Source organism: Nyctibius grandis, chromosome 5 (assembly GCF_013368605.1).
Source record: "Nyctibius grandis isolate bNycGra1 chromosome 5, bNycGra1.pri, whole genome shotgun sequence".
In the NCBI taxonomy this organism is placed as follows: domain Eukaryota; kingdom Metazoa; phylum Chordata; class Aves; order Nyctibiiformes; family Nyctibiidae; genus Nyctibius; species Nyctibius grandis.
The window spans coordinates 54,404,751-54,428,562 of record NC_090662.1 but is presented as its reverse complement, the minus strand read 5'-3'; the positions used below and the strand labels follow the sequence as shown (position 1 = coordinate 54,428,562).

The 23,812-nt window shown below is 40.9% G+C and overlaps 1 protein-coding gene across 9 annotated transcripts in view; it reads left to right on the top strand.

Annotated features, from left to right (window-relative positions):
• Nucleotides 1-23,812, top strand: part of FGD6 (FYVE, RhoGEF and PH domain containing 6) — a 77,324-nt gene that overhangs the window by 5,117 nt on the left and 48,395 nt on the right. For all 9 annotated transcript variants that reach the window (XR_011048196.1, XR_011048198.1, XR_011048197.1 and 6 more), the window contains exon 2: nt 4,533-6,969. Coding sequence is in view for 3 of the 9 variants with exons in the window: in XM_068400863.1 (XP_068256964.1) it covers nt 4,533-6,969 (2,437 nt within the window). In the remaining 6 variants the exon portion in view is untranslated. The remainder of the gene's footprint in view (nt 1-4,532; nt 6,970-23,812) is intronic.

The window sequence follows — 23,812 nt, the reverse complement described above, 5'->3', positions numbered from 1 at the left end:
GAAATGGACACTTTAAGGCCAAAACATTGAGAGTAGAAGTTGCTCCAGGCTGTTCTCATCCTCCTCTAAAACAACTTGAAGGTAAGACAGGAACGCTTGCTAGTTGAGCAATAGCGAGTGTCGGTCACAGAGGAGCTCAGCAGGATGAGAATGGGTGTTGCTTTTTCCTCAGCACGCTGGAGGAGATAATTCACCAGAGGGACAAATGCCTGTTTTCTGTGCTATGACCTGAAGTCGGACAAAGAGCATACGCATTGACCTGCATAGGTGGTGTTAATGGCTATTTATTGTTAGAAAAATAATGCCCTTTTTAATCCACTTTTTTTTAAGGTGTTGGTTGTGTTGGTATTTTTAAGCATCTTCTTTTTTTCTTCAGCACTAAACATGGTGTTGGCTGTTCCTTGATGAGCAGTGGATTTCCTATTGGTGATGACAGCTTTGTTAGTCACTTTATTTATGGATTTCTTCATTTGCCTAGTCAGGCAAGTCAGAGGATCTCTCTGGCTGCTTCTCTAGCTCCTAATAATTTATTCTGTTTATGGAAATAAAACTTCATGTTTCTGCTCTTACATTTGGATTTATTACTGGTAACCCATGATGCTAATTGGGATGCAGGGATCCACTTTGAGAAATGGGGCAAGATTGGAGGAGGGGGAGTGGGGGAAATCATAGTGATCCTCTATTCTAATCTCCTGAGTAAAACAAGCCAAAGAATCCAATGTCCAGTCCAAAATTTCCCCTGAAACTTCTACACATCTCAGAAAGTGAGTTTAGGTTGACTGTAAGTGCTGGTGGCTCCACCACAAACCTAGGCGAGATGTTCCTGTAGCTAATTATCCTTTGGGTTTAATAATAATTTTAAAGGTTTGTTTCTGGTTTGTACTTGTCAAACTTCAGTGGTCAGCTATGGCATCTCATCGTGTCTTTTTTTCCTCTTAAAGAGCCATCTGTTATCAAAAATCTTTTGCATGTGCCTAAGTATATATACTATTACCATCTCACTTCTTAAATTCTTGGTTAAATGAAGCAGGATGAGCTTTTTTGGGATTCAAGGCATGATTTTCAGACCTTGGATACTTCTGTAGTTATTTCTTGCATTTGTCTCAAGTTTTCATCTAAGAATGCCAGAAGGTGACATAGCATGACACTAACAGTCTGGCAGGTGCTGTGTACAAAAATATTTTCAGCTCCCTTCATCTTTTTGTATTTATCTCCTTGTATTTTGGTGGATGATTTACCACTTAGCTGCAGACCTGCATGGAGATGATATAAAATAACTATCTGCAATGATTTCCAAATTCTCTTCAGTTTTTTTCTCCTAAGCATAACCAGCCATCTTTATTCTTAGGTGAACAGTTCCATATGGCACCAGGAAAAAGCCTGTTGACCAAACAGCTCACGACTTCATGCATTTGTTGTATAACGTTTCCTTGATTATATTTATTGTTTTTCACCAAAGAGGCTTGCTTATGCTTGTCATTTAACAAAAAGTCATTCTCATATGACTTCCAGTCATTCCTTACACCTTTATATATAACAGTTGCCTCCTACTTAGTTTTCTTTCTATTCAGGATGAGAAATTGTCCCTTTTAAAGCACCGTGTTATATAGAAACTGGTTTTTATACACACACAGTGAATTAAATTAGTTTATAATCAACTGAACTTCAATTCTCAATTTCTAATCGAAATCTAATATACTTTTACCCTTGCCAAGCTGCTGTGATTTTTTTCTAAGAAGTTCATCACTTGTAATTTTCAGAAACTTAAACATATTTTGTTGAGGAAAACTATTGGTATGCATTCCCTTCCTGAAGTCTTTCCTCTCACGTCATACTTATGTTTGAAAGGGCTCCTCACCACATTCCTTTCTGATTGAGCAGTCTACTGCAGATCTGTACTGATACCGAGACTGTAATGTGCCTGTTAATGCATTGACCCCTATCTACTCTAGATGAAATGAGCAATCACTTTAAAGCAGATAGTGGTGTCTTTATTATACCACACAACTTGCTGATTTCTTCTGTCTATCCCAGTGCTTTTTAACATTGAAGTAATTTGAAAAATTCTAGTAGGTTTCAGAAATCGTATTGAATCACACTTATTATCAGAAGTGAATTTTTCTGGCTCTGTTCATTTTCTGGGTTTCCACTATTGGCATATAAACAACTGGTTTGTTTTCTTTGCATCGCTTTACATTTTCCTGTTTTAGTTTTGAATCTTATATTCGGGTAATGGTATCATATCATACCTTCTGAGCGTCCTCCCTAATGAATACTGGTTGAAAGCCTTGCAGAGTAATCTCATTTGATTGCTATCCAAAATGTTAAGCAGTGCCACTAGAGAGAGAGAGAAACTTCCAAGGTTTGTGGACTTTAATTTGTGGAGTGGGACAAATAATCCACAGGATATCACTTACCTAGCCAGTGTTTAATCTCCTGTATCTTCTGCAATCTGTTTCTCTCATTTGGGCATCAGGAAGGGTTCCCAAGCAGACTGTCTCTCTCCTGATTTCAGGGAGCTTTAATATCTTAATAAATGTTACTGAACATGGCCCATGTCTACTGCTGCATTGTGTTCCGTGACAAACTGGGCACCCCTTCCTCAGTTTTTACTGTAGGAAATAGACTACTTTATTGCCATCACTTCATTCTCCAACTGAATTGAAAGTGAGTGTACAACTATCTTGCTCTTCAGGATCAGTGGTTGCCCATCCGAAGGGCTGAATTTTTTTTTCCTAGCAAACTATTGACTCTTCACTGTGTGGGGAAAACTCTGTCTTTGGGGAGGAAGCAGAAGGTGGTACATCCTTTGCAGTAGCTGGTAGCTGGGTCACTCTTGGCTGTCGTCGGTTGCTATAGCGAGCTGTACCTTTGGAAAGAAATTCTGCGTGCCCTCTTCCAAAATGTCTCAAAAATTGTCTCTGCCATCGGGTTTACCTCTTTGCTTATGTAATTGCAGCGAGGGCAGCGATTCTAAGTGTAAGTGGAGTCAGTCTGGATACCATTTAATGATTCATGTCCTAGAAAAACATGGTTTTCCTGTTTCTATAGTAGAGACATTGTTTCTGGCTGTCTGCTTAGAGCAATGGCTTAGTGTTTGGGAAATGGTTGCAACTGAGGGCATCTGCCTTTTTTTTTTTTTTTTTTTTTTAACCGTTGAGATTTCTTTCAAACAAACAAACAAAAATAATCCAAACCAGAAAAAACCCCAAGCCTGAAAATTTATTCTCGTATTTCTAGGCTAGAGATTAGGATATAGTTGCACATCTATAATAATAATGGAAAACAACTAAACAAACACACAGTTCAAAGGGAATAATAAATCAATGGCTTACCTAGTCTCTTTGCATGTGAAACATTAATTAGCATGTTTTCTTGAGAGTTTTATTGAACATGTGTATGACTTCCTGAAAGTGTAACAAAATATTATTCAAAACAAAGGTAATAAACACAGAGGTAGTACATAAAAAACAGAATGAGAAACTTGTTTACTTTATAAATCAGTTTTCATATGTCAAAAATCACTCAAAGCACTTAGAAATCTGAAATTATTCCAGCATATGGAAATAAATTGGTCATAAATGATATCCTGTAATATTAAAATGTTTCAGGCATACCTTAAAAAAACACCACAAAACAAAGAAAAAAACCCCAAACCACCCAAAACCAGCAATATTATCAAAACTCCATAATCTCCAAGTTCCTCATGTGCTCCTTTTCCTGCCGTTCACTCTCCCCAGGGTTTGTCATCCTGTGCTGTCATAAGTCATAGCAGTGGTGACTGTTTCTAGGTCAGACAGTAACATGTTGGGAAGAATAATTTTATAAGATTCACAGAAACAGTATTTTACTTTTACAGTAGGGAAGTACCGACTTGCTACAAATTACTGCGTTAACTTCACACCACAGACTCATTTCACTGAACTGATGGTAGTGACATGCCAGTTTTACTGCTGGTATTGTAATCCATCTCCACATTGTTTGAAAGGAAGAGGAAGGGAAAGGGGAATTTTAGGTTACACACTTCCAAAGGTGGTAGGGGAAGGGACTAAACTGTCCTGGTATTTACCCTAGCTGTTCTGTTATCTTCATAGCTTATTATACACGAGGCACTTAATGTATTTGCACCATTTTTAAATGGTATTTCAATAGTTCAAACTGCAAAGCCACGCTAATCGACTCTGGTTCTTTTTAATTAGCATCTTAATACTAGTGTTATACATCATATTCGTATCTGAGCAAGGACATGCACTTTCCTAAAGTTAAACTATTTTTTTTCATGAAAAGTTACCCTTGAAGACTTTTCCCAGCACTCCATGATTGTGCCTGTTAGAATGAAGAAAGGCAACTAGTAAAAAAGCGGTGGTAGGGAAGGGAGGCATGGTTTTAGGACAAAAATGTATACATACACACACTAAGATCCTGTAGATCATGTGATTTAATGTTACAAAACTCCTAACAATACTGTGGTGCAGGTGAAGTTGTTTTGTGGGCTGATGGTGACTAAAGTCTTTGTTTTCCATCTTTCCTAGAAATTAAGAAGCCACCGGTGGCCCCCAAACCAAAATTTGTGGTAGGACACAAGGCGACGCCTCCACCTGTTGCACCAAAGCCTGATGTTGTACTTTCTGGTGTTATACAAGCAGCAAGGAAAACCAAGCCAGCAATTGCACCAAAACCAAAGGTTCTCAAGAGCTCATCTGTTCCGGAAGTTAAACCTCCGTTGTCTACACAAAAAAGCACAAAAAGCTTTGAGGAGCACAGGGGAGATTCTTCTCAAATGCTAGACCACTTGAACTATAAAAATGAAGCCTCAGAAGGAAATGCTGATAACACAACATATATTCTACCAATGTCATCTTGCAAATTTGAATGCCTTCATAAGCTGGGAAATGGGGAGAACACCTGTAAAACTCAGATCATTTTCGAGCACTTTGAAAACTTAGAGAACATCAAAGTTCGTGAAAAAACTGCACTAGCTTTGGTGGATAGTCACAATAAAAAATTGGCAAATAGAAATCAGGTGGTTTTGAAAGCCAGCATTTTGGAAGAGAAACTTAAGGATGTTCTAACTCATAATGTATTTCCTAACAGCAGTCCTGTGAGGCACAGGTATACAGACAGACTTGACAAAGGGGTTGGCAGCAGTTCCAAGAACGATGTTAAAATAGAGTTTATGGAACTTGTACAGTCTTCATCGTCTTCTGAGGTAGCTAGAGGGAAGCAACAAAATACTGACCGTAAGGTCACTGCTGATGAGTTTCAGATGTCTGAAATTTGTCCTAGTTTGACTGAAAATAACCACAGTTGCTCCTGCCCGTTGGACCAGGAAATCCTGGAAAATGAAAATTTAAGCAGCAATAGTACATTTTCAGGTGAAATGGGTATGAAAGCAGATGCTGATAAAACCTCCTCTGAAACATCTTCAGTCCTGAGCTCAAAAGTGCTTCCTATCCCTAAGCCAAGGAAGCCACGTGCTGCATGTCTAGTCCGTCAGGATGGCATAGACACCACAGGAGAAGGAACAAAGGAATCATCTAATTCAGAGAAAGATTCCTCTGGGCTTGTGGAACAAAGCTTTAAAAAGCCAGCAAAAATTAATATCCTTGGTCAAAGTGTTTGTTATAACAATAATACAGAAATACTTCATCCTGAAAAATGTGAGATAACTCAAAGCAATGCAGACAAAATATATCAGGTGAAGGAACCTGCTACGGAAGAGTCAACTTCACAAAATCTTTTGCCTCAGTTGTCACACAAAACGTTTGATTTGGTGGAAAGTGTTGTATGTTCTTTAGATGCAGACCATAACTTAGTTAACTCCATGGATGAGATGACAGATGATGCCAGTATGCTAGAAGCTGTGGACAAAAGGCCTAACTTTGTCAGATGTGATACTTTGTCCATGAGTTTGCCAAAGCAGCTCAAATTAACTGGCAATCAGCACTCATCTGCTTCCAGTAGCCTCCATGTTTCCCCACAAAAACTGGAAGATGAAGTTAAAATAAAGGATGAAAGTTCTCCAAGAATCGTTCCTAAGAAACCACAGAGGCACAGCCTACCAGCTGCTGGCCTGCTGAAAAAAGCCGCATCAGCAGAGCTTGTGGAGAAAAGTTCTTACACCTCCAGTGAGGACAAACTGAACAGTGATTTGGAAAGATCTCACTTCACGCGTCCACCAGCCAAGGAGCAATGTGCGCTGTCATCCTGTGACATACCCAAACGTTCTTCTGAGAAACCTGTCTGGAAGTTACCTCATCCTATTCTTCCATTTTCAGGAAATTCTGAATCATTAAAAACTGCTAACATTGCTACCAGCTTCAACCACTTGACTGTTGTGACAAAGCCTAGAGCCAAATCTCTCTCTTCTGTTGACATGGAAAGGACAGACAAGCCTTGCAAAGACCATCAGAAGAAAAATAGCTTGAAAAAGTTTCTCAACATGAAACTGTCCGTTCGCTTAATGAAAAGCGACTTCCAAAAATTTCTGTCTAAAGGCAGCCAGTCAATGGATAATGCTATTGCCAACCTTTCCACCGGAGATGGGTATGGAAGTGGTAGCAACCGGAATATAGCCTCTGTAGGCAGTGAAAGGAAAGCTAAATTTGCCAAGGCGCGTTCTGTAGAAATAAGTAGTCCAGCGTTACAGAAGAAGAGGCAGAGGAACAGAAGTCAGCCTGAGATGCGAAGTAACCAAAGGCTGGAGTCTTTAGATGGGCATGTACTATTGGGAGAGAACTTGTCACAAATGCATTTGAATTCTGTAACCAGCACTTGTGCTCCGGAGTATGAGAACGTGCGTCACTATGAGGAAATACCCGAGTATGAGAACTTGCCTTTTGCTATGGGTGCTGGGAGAAATCTCTGTTTTGAATGTCAGAACTCCAGCAGTGTGGAAGACCAGAGCCCTGGCTTCTATGAGGTTGAGGAGCCTTGTGAAGCTACAAGCAGGCGTTTGAGACTTGACAGGTAAAATAAAGATAAAAGGGAAGTTAAACAGCTCCATTGCAATTCTGTTGGTTGGAAACGTGTTTAGATGATGACTTGAGAGGCTGTACCCCTTTCGTTAAATGTCAGCAGGACAGTCATTGCGGAGTATCTTTATATACTTCTGCTGTTTTGAAAACTGTTTGCACTTGGTAAAGAGTGAAGAGGAAAAATAAGCTAGTTATTACTCATATATGATAAAAATTTGGGAAACTAATGTATGTGCTTTTCCAGATTTAAAGCAAATCAGATACAGTCATGTATTTGTATCCAAGAATACTTAAATAGGGAGGAATGAACCTTAGCACAGTCTAAGGATGAACTTGAATAAGCGTCCGTAGAGTGCATAGTTGCTAGGTTTGTAGGGGGAATTAATGTATTTTTAGATCAGCTAATAGATCTGGGAAAAGCAGACAAGCTTTTGGGTATGCAAATTCTTCATCAGGTCTTGAAAGCTTTTTGAGTATAACAGAAAATACTGCCTCTTCTTGAATATAATGAGTCTCCTGTATCTTCCTGTGCTCCCAGCAAAGGTAGTAGTAGTAGTGCACAAGTTCTGCGTGACTCACACAGAATATTGCTGAAAGACAGAGTTTGGTGACGCTGCAGATTGCTGTTGTGTTTCATTGTCTCAGGAGGTGGTGGAGACAGATAATATCAGAAGATTCAAAAAAGGATTGGACCAATTCACAGATATGTCTGAAACAGATGCATAATGGAATAGGCAGCAACAGATCTTTTAATATCTGTAATACTTTGATCGTGGATGCTGGGAAGAGGAACAGGCCACAAAGGGTGGCCAAGCTCATATGTTCTCCCTAAATAGCATTGCTTACAGTGTCTGTCAGAGTGTAGTAACAGGTGAAACATTGTTTTGACCCAGTACGGTGTTATTTAACTTCTTAACTTCAGCTAATCAGTTGGTCTTACAGATCCTCAGGATTTATCTCAAACCAGCAATAAGGATTTGAATGAAATACGCAGCCTGTATGCTTCATAGTCCCCAGCAAACTTCTTCACACTGTTGAGAATATATGCATATTGACAATAAGTCAACCAGCTTCATTTCATTTTGGATGTGTGTGTAGAAAATGCATGCTCCAAAGAATCTGAGAGCTGGCCATTCTTCAGGGGAATATGTCCTCTTATATAGGAGGAGACTTTTAAGTAGGCATCCTGTGTTAATAATTGTTTATAGAGTTTGGTATTCTCACTTGGACTGTTTGAAGGAAAGCATGAAGCCTTGTCATGGGAAGTAGATTTCTGGTTATGGGCTCGGTATTGGTATATTTATTCATGTGGTTGTTGTAGGTATTTTTCTGTTTACAGTAGGGTGTTTCTTGGTTTTGTCTTGGCACAGTTTAAGTTCCTGACTGAGTGTATGCTTTTTGTTTAAATCTAATCTTTGGGTATCTTTTGGGGGTTTTCACCATACTCTCAGTATTCCGTTGAATTGGTTTACCTATGAAGGTTGAGACCAAACTTAAATAAGGATATATTTTATGTGTTTATGCAATCTATTTTGGTTTGTGTTGTGGTTCGGGGTCAGGTGACTGTATGCCTTTGCTTTAGGAAAAGGAAAGGACTGTTTTGCTATATGAAGTATGATAGGCATGAGACTGCAGTTGCTTGAGTGAAATTCTGTAGTTTTCTTACCTGGCTGAGTGTGAGAGGTTTATAGTTTTTCCCTCTCCACACAAACCTTCCTCAGTGCCAATGGTGTTTGAAGGGTTTAAATGATCTCTTGCACCCTGGCACATCTGCAACTGTAGCTACTCCCTAAGCTGGATGTTCTTGACATAACTGGGTTTGTGTTGTGTTTTTCTTTTAAAAGCACTCCATAGAAAACCATATCCAGAACCCTTTATGTAGGTGTTTATTTTAAACTAGATTATATAGTCAGAAACTACCTTAGGAGACAATTAATACATGCAGTTACTTCAGTAGATCTTGGGGAACAAAGAAATCCTTAGGAGAAAAAGGGACACAATGGGGCAGTGGTCTCCTGACTTGGATCAGCTGCTGCTGGACGAGCAGGTACAGGGACTCATTTTGGCTCTGTCTTGGGAGGTGCAAGGGTCCTCACCCAGACAGAGCCAGGCAGGCAGCTGCTCCAGTTTTCCATCCGTTGTTATCTCAAATCCTTTGAAGCTTTTTATCAATATTGTCTTACCTTTAATGCAGTAGTCTTTAAGAGCCTTTTATCATTTCCTGGGCGAGGTGGTATTATAAAACCGGTTAGAGAAACAGCACTGATGTTATTGAAATAATTACCACTCTCGTTCTCCCCAGCCTGTCAGAACACGCACTTAGCTCTTTTTCGTAGATCATGGCACATGGAAGTCCTGTAAGCAGTGCTAATGGGGATCTCAAAGCAAATTATCTTATGATTAAAGCCAACATACAAATGAGATTGTTCTTCTGAGAAATTCATAGACTGATTGCCTACACTTCTAGTCATAATAGCACATATGCAGTATATTAGCACATATGCAGTATATTAAGTCTGAATGCCAGACTTGCCTTTACCAGAAGAGTTCAGTAGTGTCTTTACCCCATGTTGCATTTCTTTCTGGAGGAAGAAATAAAATTTTCATAATGTACCCAGTGCTTTAGTGGTTACTGAGAAATTTCCTCCTGATCCCATCTGGTGAAACCACTATGCTTTAATGGAGAATGGTAATAGCTTTGACACTCTTACTGTAACTTCATATGTCTTATTAAATTCAGATATATTTTGTTTGCTTGGGCCTTCCCACAGGGATTTAAATGCAAGTAGCAGGCCTGGGTAATTAATGGTGTGTATCAGTTGTCACTTATGACTTGATTTTTGATTTATTTGATGTCAGCTTCCCTTCTACTGAAGGTGGGATTGGCTCGGAAAGGAAGAGAACCAGAGTCCTGATATGGTGTGTGAACCACCGAGGTGGGACAGGCACTGCTGGTGGGAGACTGGTGGGTTTTGCTTGTGTTAAGTAGTTCAGGGGAATATTCTCAAGAAAGTAATGACAGTACCTTGGGAGCAGGTAATCCATGTTTGGTATCCACTGTAGGAAAAAGAAGTCTCTTGAAATGGCTTTTAAGGATTGTTTATTTTGTCTTAGTCTACCTGTTTGACTACTAATTCAAAATGGATGATGAAGGTGAATGCGGTGAATGAGGACTCTGTAAACAAAGTGAGTGAAGAACAGATGCTGTGGGATAGAAAATATACTGTTAAATGTAAAATAATTTTAAAATATCATTATCCAGTTGTAGATAACAGGGAAAGCAGCTCTTTGGGTTGGTTTGTTTGAGAAATGAATGGTTCAGGCCTGAAAAGTGAGGCGAAAAGTCAGTGCTCCTGGTACCGCCACAACTAATTTTAAAGTTGTCAGAGACCAGTGGCTGAAATGGTTCTGTTTTGAAGTAACACAATTTTTTTAAAACCTCCTAATGAGAGATAAATATTTATGCATTGCTCTTTTTAGTGACAAACCTTTATTCTGAGGACAGCAAAATCTTCCTTAAAACAAAAAGTAAAATCGAGTGTACATTTGTCCAGGAATACAAAGATGCAAAGAACAGTGAACGTGCCTTGGAACATCTGTCATGCTGCAGAAAACAGAAACTTAAACTTTTCTGGGTCTTATGGTCTTCCTTTTGGTATTTGTTATGTTGTTCTAGGCAAGAGAATTGTACTTCAGGTTGAGTGAGTCTGCTTCTTCAGCCTTCAGGGAATCGCGCGCTGTATTTACTGGCTGCTTTTGACAGTGTTCCTTCAAGATGTTGCAAATGTACACGACCGCTAATGGATTTTGAAGAAATTTATAGCTATGTTATTGTGTTTCTGACTAGGATTTTTCTTTGGAAAGGGTGGAGAGGGGTGCCATGTGAGAACAATCCTTTGAGATCTTAATGTTGGTTAATTAAATACTGCTTCATATTTTTCCCACCCCTGCTGATTTAGAATAATCCACTGGTTTTCCAGAAATTAACATCTCAATGCAAAATGTAAATTTAATTTTCTGGACTGAATTCTGCTTTGGTGACTGAGTCCCCAGAGGTCGATTAAGTGTCCATAAAAGCTTTCCTGGAATATTGAATTTAGTACTGAAATCTGTGTGGTTAAGCACTTTGCTTTGATACATATTTCTCTTTGATGTACTGAACTTTGTTAGGGTTGAAACATGCTTCTGAGGAGCAGCATTGCACCAGATGGATGTGGTGTTGTTTAGATATTGGTTACATTACAGAAGGGTTTGTTTTGCAATTGCAAAATTCCCATTCAAAAAACATTTCAGGAGAGACAATAAAATACTGCAAGGTCTAAATAGCATTTAGAAACAGTTTTCAAATACTTGTGGTGAGATTTGAATGCATTAAATACATTTTAGGTCTTGAAGGGGTTATATTTATACATTAAAAACCACATATTCTTTTTACTGAATTTTATTGAAGGATATAATATCCTGATAAGTAGAGGCCAGGTGTGTAGATTTTTTGGATTTCATCTGCTTCTTGGAGATGATAATGGATTAGTTTCTGATATGAAGAAGGCAGGTTCCTTTTCCTGCATTAGCTCTGCAGTCTTGTCCTGTCTTCCAATCTCCCCCTGTGCTTCCAGCTGGCTTCTGCCACCCTTAGTTGCACGTTAAATTCTTTCTCTGCAATTGTACCTCAGGTTTTAATGGAATGGCTTTGATAATATGCTATTTAGTTTTCCTATCAGGCTTCATTATCTTCAGTTATGTGCTATCACTGGCTTTCTTTTTGTATTCTGCTTCCTTGAGCTTGCCTTTTTCTTTTCCCCTCCCTACCTCACTTTCTCATGTACGTGTTATGCAGCTGGTAGGCTTCTGCCAGCTCCGAGGGCTTGTCAGTAAAGAGTGAGTCAGATGCCTCAGATCTCAGCTTCCCTTCCCCCGCGAGGCTGAATGCAAAGCCTATCCGGCAGTCCCAGCTTGGGAGCAGGGAATGGACAAAGCAATTCTTGGCTACTGGACATAAGGCATATGCCATCCTGCTGACTTCTCACATTTTGCATTTACGGACTATGAAGAAACAAATTATGTAATGAAGTTACGGGTGTCTACTCAGACTCCAAATCAGTGAGAAATGGAAATATTGGTGAGAAGTGGTAGTACTGTTGCTTGGGAATATTGATGTTCTGACACGAGGACTTTGGGAAGGAATTGAGTGAATGCAGATGGTGGGATCCTCATCTTGGGTCTGTGCACTGCTCTCACAGCTCCTTCTCTTTCCTGAGGGTTAGTCAAATCACTGACCTTGGGTCTTGAATTATTCTACCTTGTAGCGTCAAGTTAATTATTTTATACTGCTAGGGTAGCATGTGAAACTACATGAAAGACTTGCAGTGAATTTTTTTGCTCAGGAAAGCATATGTGGTGTTTTGGGGTTTTTTTCTTTCCTTGTAGCAATCTTTATGCAAGTCGGTGTCCCCATGGTCTACTTTTCCAGTTAGAGAAGGAGTTTTCTTTAGTATTGGGTGGTTTTTGGTCATAGAGCTTTATAGTTTAGTCTGTTATACAACCTGAGATAAAATGCGTATATCATAACAAAATACGCACTCTGGGAAAATACTTAAATCTTCTAAAGCAATCTGGGAGAAGATTTTTTTTTTTTCTTTTTAAATCAGAATAAATAGGAACTTTCTTGCTTTAAAAGAATCTTGACACATACTTGTACAAATGTTTGAGACATGCTGATTTCATCTGTTCTGACGTTGGGAAAGATTCTGAGGTCCGATGCTCTCCCTTTCCAATGAGGGAGAAAAAGGAGTTGGAGAACTGTATTTTTCCAATACCAAGTCCATTATTCTAGTATACAATCCAGGCTTGAAAAGGTTTGAAAGGTCTTATGAAATGAAAACAATTGTGAAGATTGTCATGAAAGAGAATTTTTGTCTTTGGTATTTCTTTCATCCCCGTTTTCAAGGGCTCCCTATTGATTTTGGTAAGAAAGAGGTAGGTGAAGCAGGTTGATGTGGGCACAGCACATAGGGAGACTTTTGACAGAGCTGGAAGTGCAATAATGAAGACTTATTATTTATCAGATGGTATTACAAGTGCTACATAAAAATAGATGTGATTTAAGTTCTTGACGTTATCTTTTGAGCAAGTGTAGCTGGGGCTGTGTGTGTTTGTGAGTATGAGAAGGAGCAAGCTGACAGTGGCGGCGGCGGTGAGGCAGGCGCTGCTGGAGCGCACTGCCTGGCTGCTGGGCAAATCCCTCTGCTGCTCTCCAAAAGCTTTGGTGGTTACTTTTGTCAGTCTTGTGCAGTCTAGAAAATTACATCATGTTAACCTTGGAGCACATGCAGCCCATACGCGTTAAAAGAGCCGTTTTGAAGGTAAACTGCGCTATCCTTTGTTTCCCACTGAAGAGGTGCTCACCACAGATGGCAAAAATGTCCTAACTGTGCTGTTCCCATCAGTTCCCCTGGTACAATACAAGGATGTCCTAGTCCTTCCTTCTGGTGACGTCGCCTCAGCTCAGTGTGTCGGCTCTCGTCTTCAGCCGAAGGGTGGGTTAGTGTGATGTGGGGAGCCTGAAGTACGCAAAGCAGCGCATAAAAACCCTGCGTCCTTTAGCCCACCTCCTAACCCCCCTGTTTATGGGTAACAGGAACTCAGGTGTCATGCACTTTCATAAATTAATCTCCAGTACTTTATCTTTTCCTTTCCTTTTTTATTCCATGTTTGTTTTTTTCCTAATTTCAGCATTCTTATGTATTTCCTTTTCCTTAAGATGGGGGAAGCTAAGTTAACATTGTGTATTTGTCACTGGATGTTGGCCTTTCTTCCCCACCTCCAACACATGCGCGCTCTCTCCCGTTGCCAACCGTGGTAACACAGAATCACAGAATGTTAGGGATTGGAAGGGACCTCGAAAGATCATCTGGTCCAATCCCCCTGCCAGAGCAGGATTACCTAGGCCATATCACACAGGAACGCATCCAGGCGGGTTTTGCATGTCTCCAGAGAAGGAGACTCCACAACCTCTCTGGGCAGCCTGTTCCAGTGTTCGGTCACCCTCACCGTAAAGAAGTTTTTCCTCATATTTATGTGGAACCTCCTGTGTTCCAGCTTGCACCCATTGCCCCTTGTCCTGTCAAGGGATGTCACTGAGAAGAGCCTGGCTCCATCCTCATGACACTTGCTCTTTACATATTTATAAACATTAATGAGGTCACCCCTCAGTCTCCTCTTCTCCAAGCTAAAGAGACCCAGCTCCCTCAGCCTCTCCTCATAAGGGAGATGTTCCACTCCCTTAATCATCTTCGTGGCTCTGCGCTGGACTCTCTCTAGCAGTTCCCTGTCCTTCTTGAACTGAGGGGCCCAGAACTGGACACAATATTTCAGATGCGGCCTCACCAGGGCAGAGTAGAGGGGGAGGAGAACCTCTCTCGACCTGCTAACCACACCCCTTCTAATACACCCCAGGATGCCATTGGCCTTCTTGGCCACAAGGGCACATTGCTGGTTCATGGTCATCCTGCTGTCCACTAGGACCCCCAGGTCCCTTTCCCCTCTGCTGCTCTCCAACAGGTCTGTCCCCAACTTGTACTCATACCTGGGGTTGTTCTTGCCCAGATGCAGGACTCTACGCTTGCCCTTGTTATATTTCATTAAGTTTCTCCCCACCCAACTCTCCAGCCTGTCCAGGTCTCTCTGAATGGCTGCGCAGCCTTCCGGCATCTCAGCCACTCCTCCCAGTTTTGTGTCATCAGCAAACTTGCTGACAGTGCACTCTATTCCCTCATCCAAGTCATTAATGAATATATTGAATAGAACTGGTCCCAGTACCGACCCTTGAGGGACTCCGCTAGACGCAGGGCTCCAACTGGATTCTGTCCCATTGACCACCACTCTCTGGCTTCTTTCCTTCAGCCAGTTCACAATCCACCTCACTACCTGATCTTCCAGACCACACTTCCTCAGTTTAGCTGCGAGGATGCTGTGGGAGACCGTGTCAAACGCTTTACTGAAATCAAGATAGACCACATCCACAGCTTTACCATCATCTGTCCACCGGATTATGTCCTCATAAAAGGCTATCAAGTTGGTTAAGCATGACTTCCCCTTGGTGAAGCCATGTTGAGTGCCCCTAATGATCCCCCTGTCCTTGATGTGCCTAGAGACAGCACCGAGGACAAGTTGTTCCATCACCTTTCCGGGGATGGAGGTGAGGCTGACCGGTCTATAGTTACCCGGGTCCTCCTTCTTGCCCTTTTTGAAGACTGGAGTGACATTCGCTTTCCTCCAGTCCTCAGGCACCTCTCCCATTGCCCACGACTTAGCAAAGATGATGGAGAGTGGCCTAGCAATGACTTCCGCCAGCTCCCTCAGCACCCGCAGGTGCATCCCATCAGGGCCCATGGATTTATGGACGTCCAGGTTGCTTAATTGGTCCCTGACCCAGCCCTCATCAACCAAGACAGACTCCTCCTCTATCCTGACTTCTTCTGGGGCCGCAGGGGTCTGGGGCTCCTCAGGACAACCTCCAGCAGTATAGACAGAGGCAAAGAAGGCATTCAGTAACTCCGCCTTCTTTTTATCCTCTGTCTCCAGGGCCCCCACCTCATTCATCAGTGGGCCTACATTGCCTCTAGTGTTGGTTTTACCTGCAATGTATTTGAAGAAGCCCTTTCTGTTGTCCTTGACCTCTCTTGCAAGGTTTAATTCCAAGGAGGCCTTAGCTTTCCTAGTTGCCTCCCTACATCCTCTGACAACAGACTTATATTCCTCCCAAGTGGCCAGCCCCTCCTTCCATGATCTGTACACCCTCTTCTTCCACTTGAGTTTGCCCAGCAGTTCCCTGTTTAACCATGCAGGTCTCCTGGTACCCTTCCTTGACTTCCTACTTGTTGGGATGCTCTGATCTTGAGCTCGGAAGAAGCAGTCCTTGAATGCTAACCAACTATCTTGGGCCCCCTTACCTTCTAGTACCCTGTCCCATGGGATTTCCCCTAGCAATTGCTTGAAAAGGCCAAAGTTGGCCCTCCTGAAGTTCAGGGTTGTGATTCTGCTAGCTATTCTGTTCCTGCCACATGAGATCCTGAACTCTACCATCTCATGGTCACTACAACCAAGGCTGCCCTCAACCTTCACCGCTTCAACCAGACCCTCCTTGTTAGTGAGGATAAGATCCAGCAGCGCTCCTCTCCTAGTTGGCTCATCCACCATTTGCATCAGAAAGTTATCATCAATGCACTGGAGGAACCTCCTGGACTAAGGATGGCTGGCTGAGTAGGCCTCCCAGCAAATATCAGGGTAGTTGAAATCCCCCATGACAACCAGGCCCTGTAATTGCGAGACTGCTCTCAGCTGCCTGTAGAAGGCCTCATCACCTTCCTCATCCTGGTCCAGTGGCCTGTAATAGACACCCACAACAGTATCACCCCTGCCAGCCTTCCCCTTAATTCGCACCCACAAACTCTCAACTCTCTCCTGATCCGCCCCTGGACAGAACTCAATACATTCTAGCTGCAGGTTAACAAAATGTATAAATTGCAGGTTAACAAAATGTAGCCCCAGAGAGTATCTCAGATGTAGAATGGAGAGTCAAATGTGACATGAGAATTGATGACAGATCCATTTATATGCTCAACAACAGCCTTTTCCTGTGGGTTATTTTCAGTGTTGGCTCAGGAAATGTGCTTGTGAAGCTCCGTAGTACTCTGGTGTGTATGGTGATATTTTAACTGCAGGAAGGTCTAATGTAATTGTATATGTAAAACTGTAAGATTTTTTAGGACATAAAGTAAATGTTGGGAAAGAAAGCAATCAAAATATCAAGTTCGGTTTTTATTTAAATGCCAACAGTGATATTAATATGACTCATTTACCCAACATTTATATTTGATCCAGTTAAAGATATTTTAACGAACAGACTTACAAAAATATGCAGCTGTGTTGTTTCAATGCACTAGACAAAATTTAGATTAAGGAATGCAGGTGTTATTTTAGATGTTAAAAAATACTAAGTTTACACAAGTTTTAATTTTTCCTTAAAATATCTTCGTGCTTATGAAAAACTGCTCCACTCAAGCAGAAGTGGACTTAAAAAGAAAAACTCTTAAGATGCATGTAAATAAATAAAAGGGGTTTTTATCAAAACTGCTGTTTTGATAGCTACAAACTGAGCCTTATGGCTTAGTGATTTCAACTGCGCAGCTGATTTTTCTGTTGCTTTTTTTTCCCCAGTGGTGTTCCTTGGGGTTGGATGTTCTGTATTGATTTTGAGATGAGCTGAGAAGTTTAGAAAAAGTGTCTAAATCCCATTCTTCTTCTGATCTGTGCAAAAGATTAGAAGAAAAGAGAGCACAAGTCCGATCTTGCAAACAACTCAGTTATTCTTTACAGCTGGTGAGTGTTGGTTTCAACCAAACTATTTCAACCTCTGTTTTTCGGCAGACTACCCAGGAAGCTGCATCAGCTCCCGTCCATGCAGACAGTGGTGTGTTTAAGAGTTAAGTCACTCCATGTTTATTTTAAATGTAAGTGACTACTTTTTGCGTACTCTGCTACTTAGCTCTTTGTCATCTTCTAGGTATCTGACATGTAAAATATGGAGTGCAATAGGTTGCGTGTTATTTCTAAATTGAACAAGCAACTTTTTGAAGAGGGGTATTACAGCCCTGATTTCAGGGATAAAGTCACCAAAAAAGGCATAAAAACAATGATCAGTCAATACAGAAGATGTTTCAGGTCTTGCATTAACTTTGATTTTAGTGGAGCTGAAGTAGTTGAACATTGGAATGTCATGGTAGCTCTGGCAAGGTAAAGTCAATTTTGTTTGAAATGGGTACTAATAGGAGATTTGGTTCTCACTTGGTCAGAGTTTTCCCTTTCCTATTTGATGCATTTGCTTTGAGACTTTTGTCACATTTTTATTATAGTTTTCTAGAAGTCTGTTCAGTGTGTGCTGGAGTTGTGTTGACAGTTTTTCTTTTCTTATGTGACTGGAAAATAAAGTGTTATTTTTCTTCTGATCCTGCTGTCCTTTCCCAATAAATGTTTTCCCACTAGGGACTGTTTTGTGAATTGAGTGGAGTCAAAATAGCAGGTCCTGATTGTAAATAAGCACCGTATTTTGGTGGTCCTGTTTTATATTATTTGTTTTCGCTTCCATGCCAGGAGTTTTTTCCAAAAGTCTTGGCTGCAAGCATTGTTGATGTGCAGCCCTTCCTATGAAATAGGGCTGGACATGAGAATTAATAAGGGAAGGCAAAAACCTGTAAATTCTGCAAAGACTTCCCGCTTTACCTACCCTGTGAGGCAGGCAATCCCTCACAGCTTTGGGTGGAGACGGGAAGAACTGATGCAGCAACACCTTCCCCTGTACAAGTCTCCAAGCAAGGGTTTAAATCCCTGGGTCTTACTGCAGTGTTTCACTTTCCAGTACCAATGCTCAAGGCTTGTAGTCTCTTGGATTATATTCTGCTGTGTTTGCATGATCTCCTTGGGGCACTTTTGCCGGGGCTGTCCCAGCGGAGGCAGGGAGATGCGATCGTCTCTCCTGCCACGCTGCTCAGGAGCTGAACGGGCCCACTGTGGGCACCAGTTTTCTTGAAGACCTTTAAAACTGAGACCTCTCCCTTTTTTTTTTTTTTTTATGTGGCTTTTCTGTGGTGAGTGTGGAAACATCTGAAGCATGCATGTGTGTTTATGTTGAACTTTCCAAGGAATTGAGGAATTGTCAACAAATGGTCTCGCTGAAGATGGCTCCTGTGAGCACGGGAGGCCGCCTGAGGCGAGAGCGGTCCTTGGGCGCCTCTGGCCGCGGGAGCTCGTGTTTTCAAATCGCAGCTAAATATGGAGATAATCCGAGAGCTGTTTGCACCTTTTTTTTAAACCGTGCTTTTTAAAATTGTGCAATGAAGTATGCACACAACTGTACTGATCATAGTCTGCCTGAAGTTGGGTGACTGACAGAATGGATTGCTTAAAAAAAAAAAGGTACAAAATCGTTTAAGTGTGAAACGCGTATGACAAATGCCTTGCTTATTTTTTGCTGAGAATGTGAGTCAGATTTCTTTTTTTCCTTCTTGTTAAGGGAAGAAATAAGTTCTGTTTTGGCCTGAGGATAACAAATGCAAAACTAAATGCTGCTGGCTGCAAACGGTTTTAAACTGAAAGAGGGTAGATTTAGAGTAGATATCAGGAAGAAATTCTTTACTGTGAGGGTGATGAGACACTGGAACAGGTTGCCCAGAGAAGCTGTAGGTGTCCCCTCCCTGGCAGTGTTTAAGGCCAGACTGGATGAGGCTTTGAGCAACCTGGTCTAGTGAAAAGGTGTCCCTGCCCATGGCAGTGGGGTTGGAACTAGATGATCTTTAAGGTCGCTTCCAACCCAAACCATTCTATGATTCTATGATAAGTCTTATCCTTGGGATTTCCCAGGAGCGTTCTGCTAGGATCTGTTGAGGGAATCAGTCGCTGAGGCTTGCTGCCTTACCTACAGCTATTACAAGTATGAGGTGCTATGAAAAAAATCTAACAGCCTTATCAGCTCTTGCCTCCCAGAGAGCCAGTGTGCTTTTAGGTCTTAAAAAAAAAGCAGCTGAACATGCCTTAATTATTGAAATTGATTGCAGGAACTGGTGATATTAAAAACTGAAAATGGATGAACCAGCAACAGTAATTGTTACTGCTCTGGAGGAAAGTGAGATGCAAGCAGCTGGGAAAGGATTGTGAAATGCTGTAACAATACAAAAAGGATTTGAGATTAAATGTTATAGTAAGGTATGCTTATTGGCTGTCTGATGTTTTGGACTGTATTTTTTAGTTGAGTAGGAACTTCAGTTTGTGTAATTTTGCCTGTATGTTGAAGGCTTTGTTAAAAAATAAACAAACAAACAAAAACACCCACAAAAAAAGGGCAATGAAATACTGGAGGAAGAGACAGAAGAAGGATAAAGATGCTGGGACACTCCTACGAAAAGCAGAGTAGAATGGACATTCCTTTCAAAATAACGAAAGGATGAGAAAACAAGAATTTAGCGTGGTGTTGTGTGCAAGGTTCTGTTTATTCAGCATTCCTGTATATTTTTGATTACTTACTGGAAGTAGAAGAAACACCTAAAAATAATGAAGATCAGAAGGAAATGTGTGTAAAGCAGCAGCGTGAATGAATCTATTTTAACAAATATTTTGGAGCTGTGGAAACTTGCTTTTTAGTAGTTATGGTGATGCTAACACTTGAAGTAACTCCAATATACTATAAAATACTTAATGTTGTGGCATTCCATGGCAGAGAACCTCTTTGAATCATCTCAGTCAAGCTTAAAATACTAATTGCCTTTTAAATGAATTGGGAACTGAGACTGAAATGTTAGTTGTGACTTCAGGCTATAGTGTTCTATGCAGTGTCTAAATCAACAGTGCCTGAAAGTGAAGCCTCAGGCTTATTTGAAGCTTCTGTAATAATACAAATAAGCTAGTCTGAACTAGTCTTGGTCATCTTTTGAAGACAGTAAGAGGTTTCTATGCTGATTAGGATTTATTTTTCTAGCTGTAATAGCTTGATGGCAGTTCTTAAGTTTTGACGGTTTATCTTGTTGTATGCCTGACTAGGACTGGCATGTTTTGTTTCATTAATATTTTACTATTGCATTAAGAAAATACAGCACAATGTATATGCTTCATCCCGTAAACTGCTCATTCCAAGGCAAACTAATGATCCCTTCATTTTATGTGTCAAATAAAAAAGCCCCACATCTATATTTAGGTAACTTGCTCACAAGATACAGCAAGATAGTCTTACTCAGTGGGTGGCACAGTGAGTTGGCAGTGATGGTGTTTCACATGACTGATAATGCAGAAGTTTCTCTTGGTAGTGCTGTGGGTAGGACAAAGAATCGTGATGAAGAGGGAACAAGATAGAGATAGTTCACAGTATCCCCAAAATACCTATCAGAATTGCTGCTTAAAAATAACCACTAACTGCATGCCTGTGGTATTTTGGAAAAGGGGAATTGATATGTGGTAGAAAAGATTCTGTTTATTTGAAGATTTACTACTGTTTCCAAACTCATTTAAAGGCTACAAAGGATTTCACTTTGTCCAGGGATAACTTCAAGAGAACTATATATACACTTATGTTGTAGATGGCTGCAGAGGTAAAAGTAGAGAAAGAGTAATTAGTAAATACAAAACTGCTTTCTGTTTCGACAGAAAAGCCATAGTATTTATGATGAAAGGTTAAGGCACAAGGTACAAGGAGAGTCACATGTTTTCCAGCACATGGCTGATAAAGGCAGATCGACACAGTGACTAGTGTCCTCTTCTTCAGAGAAGATGGTGACAAACTGCAGACACCACCAGGAGTGCATTTACCCATGACTACAGTATCGCATCCTGTCCCTGAACTGGCGGCTTGTTTGATTCTGGAAAGTGAACTGACTTTTGGTCATTAATCATCTAGTTGTCCACTGTGGTTTTTCTATAAAAACAAAGAAAGAAGAAACAAATTTTAAAATCACCAAAAAAATCCCAATGAAATGTATCAGGTGGAGGAACCGGAGGGCTGTGTTAGGCTGTGAGCTGAGCAAATACAGGATAAAGATGTATAGGGATTACTCTGAGGTGCTTTGACTGGTGGGGCAGATACTGTAGGCAAGATTTGGTAGATGGTTCTCTCAGCTCTCATAGTTTCCTTTACACGAGTTAGTAGGTGCATATGCACCACAAAGGTGAGAAAAGGAGCTTACTGCTTAAACGTTGTGATTCACAGGAAGAAAAAAAATGTATACGGTGAGTGGCTGTCATTTGTGGACACTTACTAAACATCCTAAATCATCAGTAGTTAGTTATTAAATTTTTTTTATATTTTTTTTTTACTGAAACTTTCTATTAGATAAGCTGATTAATCTTTCATTTAGAAAATTCTTCACCTAACACAGGCCACCTAGTTTGATCTTCATCCTTCAGTGGTGACGGGGTTATGTTTGTGCAAGCAGAATACTGCCTCAGCTAGAAATATGCTTGTGTCTGACTTCAAAAGGGCAGGTTTTCTAAAACTTTAGGTGTTGGCACAGTTGCCCTGGAAAGTTTAAATGGAAAATTATAGCAGTATCTGGGAGCAGGCATCCTGTAGAATATGCTTAGGCAAAAAACTGTGATTTCACGAGTGTGAAAATAATGTTTTCTTGATGGGAAGGAATCTTAGTTAAAGGAAATTAAAGCAGCAATTAAAACAAATATTAAGATAGGAAAAAGGGCAATACAATGTCCATTAAAAAAAGTAAAATCTAATGAATAAGGGACTAAAAAGTGAATTCCAGTATGGTTAGAAATAAAGCGCTTACTACATTTTGCAATGGGGAAAAAATATCCCAGATCAGATGTAGATTCAGTGACAGATGTGGATGGTAAAAATATAGTAAAGGAAGGAACAGCAGTAGTTATTTCTGTTGCAGGTTTTGACTAAAGCAGGGGGGTATATCTACCTCATGTAATGCTACAGATGTAATAAAGATGTTTGTCATCTATAAAATACAAGAATATGAGATGGCATCTGCTAAAATAAACATTCGCAAGCCCACAGGTCATTTGACTGTGAATTAGATAGACTAGACAAGGAGTTCTCTGAATTGCTGAAGTTAACAAGTAACTGCAGAAGCCTTAGTGCCCTGCTAGTGAGGCTGCAGGGGAAGCTCCAGTGAAAAGCTGCTTTTTTGCTTTCCTGAAGCCTGCGGACGCTCCATGGGAACCATCCCTGGCATACTCCATGCACTGTCAGCCTCAGCATTCGTCTCCCTGGTGGACACTTTCTTTCCACGTGAAGCTGATAATTTCCAAACTGAAATAACTGGGTGTCTCTCCGCACCCTGGGTGCTGCAGTCTTGGCTCAGGGTCTTGTTCGAACTCAGTGATGAGCTTGCAATCGCCTTTCTTCCCCTCCCCTATTTGGTTCTGGGAGACAATAACTGCTTGGGTGTTTCCTGTGTCCTTCCTGTGTTGTCTTAATAAAACCAAGTTATTTTAATCTTTTCTATGTCTCCATGGCTGACAAAGGTCTGTCCACAGGCCAACTTATCTTGTCGTCATCTCTAAATATATTTCTGTTTGTGATCAGCATTTGTGTATTGTGTTGGTTTGGTTTGTTTGTTTTTGTTTTTTTAACTCTGCCTTGAGCATTGAATGTTCAACACCTTGATGTGGCTGCTGGAGCATCCTCCTCACACAGCTGGTATTCCTTACCTCTGCTATTCAGGTTACTGGCAGCCACCTCCCATGGGATCCATGCTGAGGGGTTTTCTTTCTGGTAACTCTCACATTTGGAGGTGATGGGTCTGAAGAGTTGCCTTCCATCCCTGCTTTCTTGTGATTCCAAGTTAGGAAAAGAGGAGATCAATCATAACCATTCCTTGCGCTGGGAGGCAGAGGGCAGCTATATGGAGAAGTGTGTAGCCCTGACATACGTTGGCTGCACAAAATTAGGTGTTGATCAGCACAGTGAGATCTCTGCTGGCTGCAACAGCTTGGGGGCAAGGGTTTCTGGGTTTGCTTTTTCTTTGTAGAGTAGCTAATCACTTTTGGCTCATATCACCATAAGCCTGTGGCATCCCAGCATCTTTTTGCAGGCCTTGAATGCAGATTATGTGAAGTTAGACACAGCTTTAGTGTAATTGGCAATTATGAGATATTTTTAAGGATTAAAAGTAGGAGCCCAGGGATTTGCTGTGTTTCTGTGTAACTTTACCAAAACTTCAGGCTCCATTTCCTCTAGTCTCTGTACTCTTCTTTATCTTTCCCTACCCCCTTTTTCATTTTCTTCTAGAATTGCATTTCTTAAATCTCTACTGAAGTTGTCAAGG